This window comes from Puntigrus tetrazona, chromosome 10 (assembly GCF_018831695.1).
Source record: "Puntigrus tetrazona isolate hp1 chromosome 10, ASM1883169v1, whole genome shotgun sequence".
NCBI classification, from domain to species: Eukaryota; Metazoa; Chordata; class Actinopteri; order Cypriniformes; family Cyprinidae; genus Puntigrus; species Puntigrus tetrazona.
In genome coordinates this window covers 2,804,475-2,805,368 of record NC_056708.1, presented here as the reverse complement: position 1 = coordinate 2,805,368, position 894 = coordinate 2,804,475, and the positions used below count along the sequence as shown (strand labels likewise).

At 34.2% G+C, this 894-nt stretch overlaps 1 protein-coding gene across 1 annotated transcript in view; it reads left to right on the top strand.

Annotated features, from left to right (window-relative positions):
- musk (muscle, skeletal, receptor tyrosine kinase) overlaps window positions 1-894 on the top strand; it is a 12,142-nt gene that overhangs the window by 3,618 nt on the left and 7,630 nt on the right. Inside the window, exon 7 of the mRNA XM_043249796.1 lies at window positions 359-531. Within this exon, the coding sequence (XP_043105731.1) occupies window positions 359-531 (173 nt within the window). The remainder of the gene's footprint in view (window positions 1-358; window positions 532-894) is intronic.

Sequence of the window (894 nt, the reverse complement as noted above, 5' to 3'; positions counted from 1 at the left end):
TTTTTTTTTTTTTTTTTTTTTTACAGTAGACAAATAAAGGTTGTTTAATTAGTTTAAACTCACTTCTCAGTTTCTTCTCACTGTTTTGTCCCACTTCTCAAAAATGACTGCTACATAATTTTTGTAAGTTAAAATTGAAGTGTTAGGGTTTGTCACGTCCCACCTCCCAACTAAATATTATTGTGAGTTTCCATAGATAATAGAAGGATCTTAATACACAGATTTGACGGCTAAATGTTTTTTTGGTTGTGGGACAGCGGTTTGCACCAGTTCTGTAGAATGTAGAATATTGCACATTGCGTTACAGTGCTGAAAGCATGTGAGGGTTCGGCTGATATGATGTGTTTGTTGTGTGTAGATTTCCGGTGCGTCAGTGGAGGAGACGCTGGTGGAGGAAGTCATCGTGTCTGTTCTGCGGGTGGTGGTTCATAAACCTGCTCTCTACACCTGTCAGGCTACTAACCAGCACAGCGCAGGAGCCAACACCGTCAAAGCCACTGCCAAAATAACTGTCTCAGGTGAGCTACTGCAGTCACTAGTCACAAAATAATGTCGATACCAAAATAAAAAGTGCAGTAATAATCTATATAGTTAATATGCTATTTAACAGTTAACATTGTATATGCTTATATGGCTACTCCTATGAGTAAAGAGTGATATTAAACACATATGTTATATATTACACAATTGTATATATATTTTTTGATGCTTTGAATAACTAATTCAAATAATACAATCTAATACTAATACAAATACTAAAATACAGCAAAATGCTATGTTGAATATGTTTCATTATTGAGAAGTGGGACAAAACAGTGAGCAAAATGTAAAAAATAAAACTGCAGACAAATGTAATTACAATTATTTGTCCGCTGTAAAAAAAAAAAAAAATCT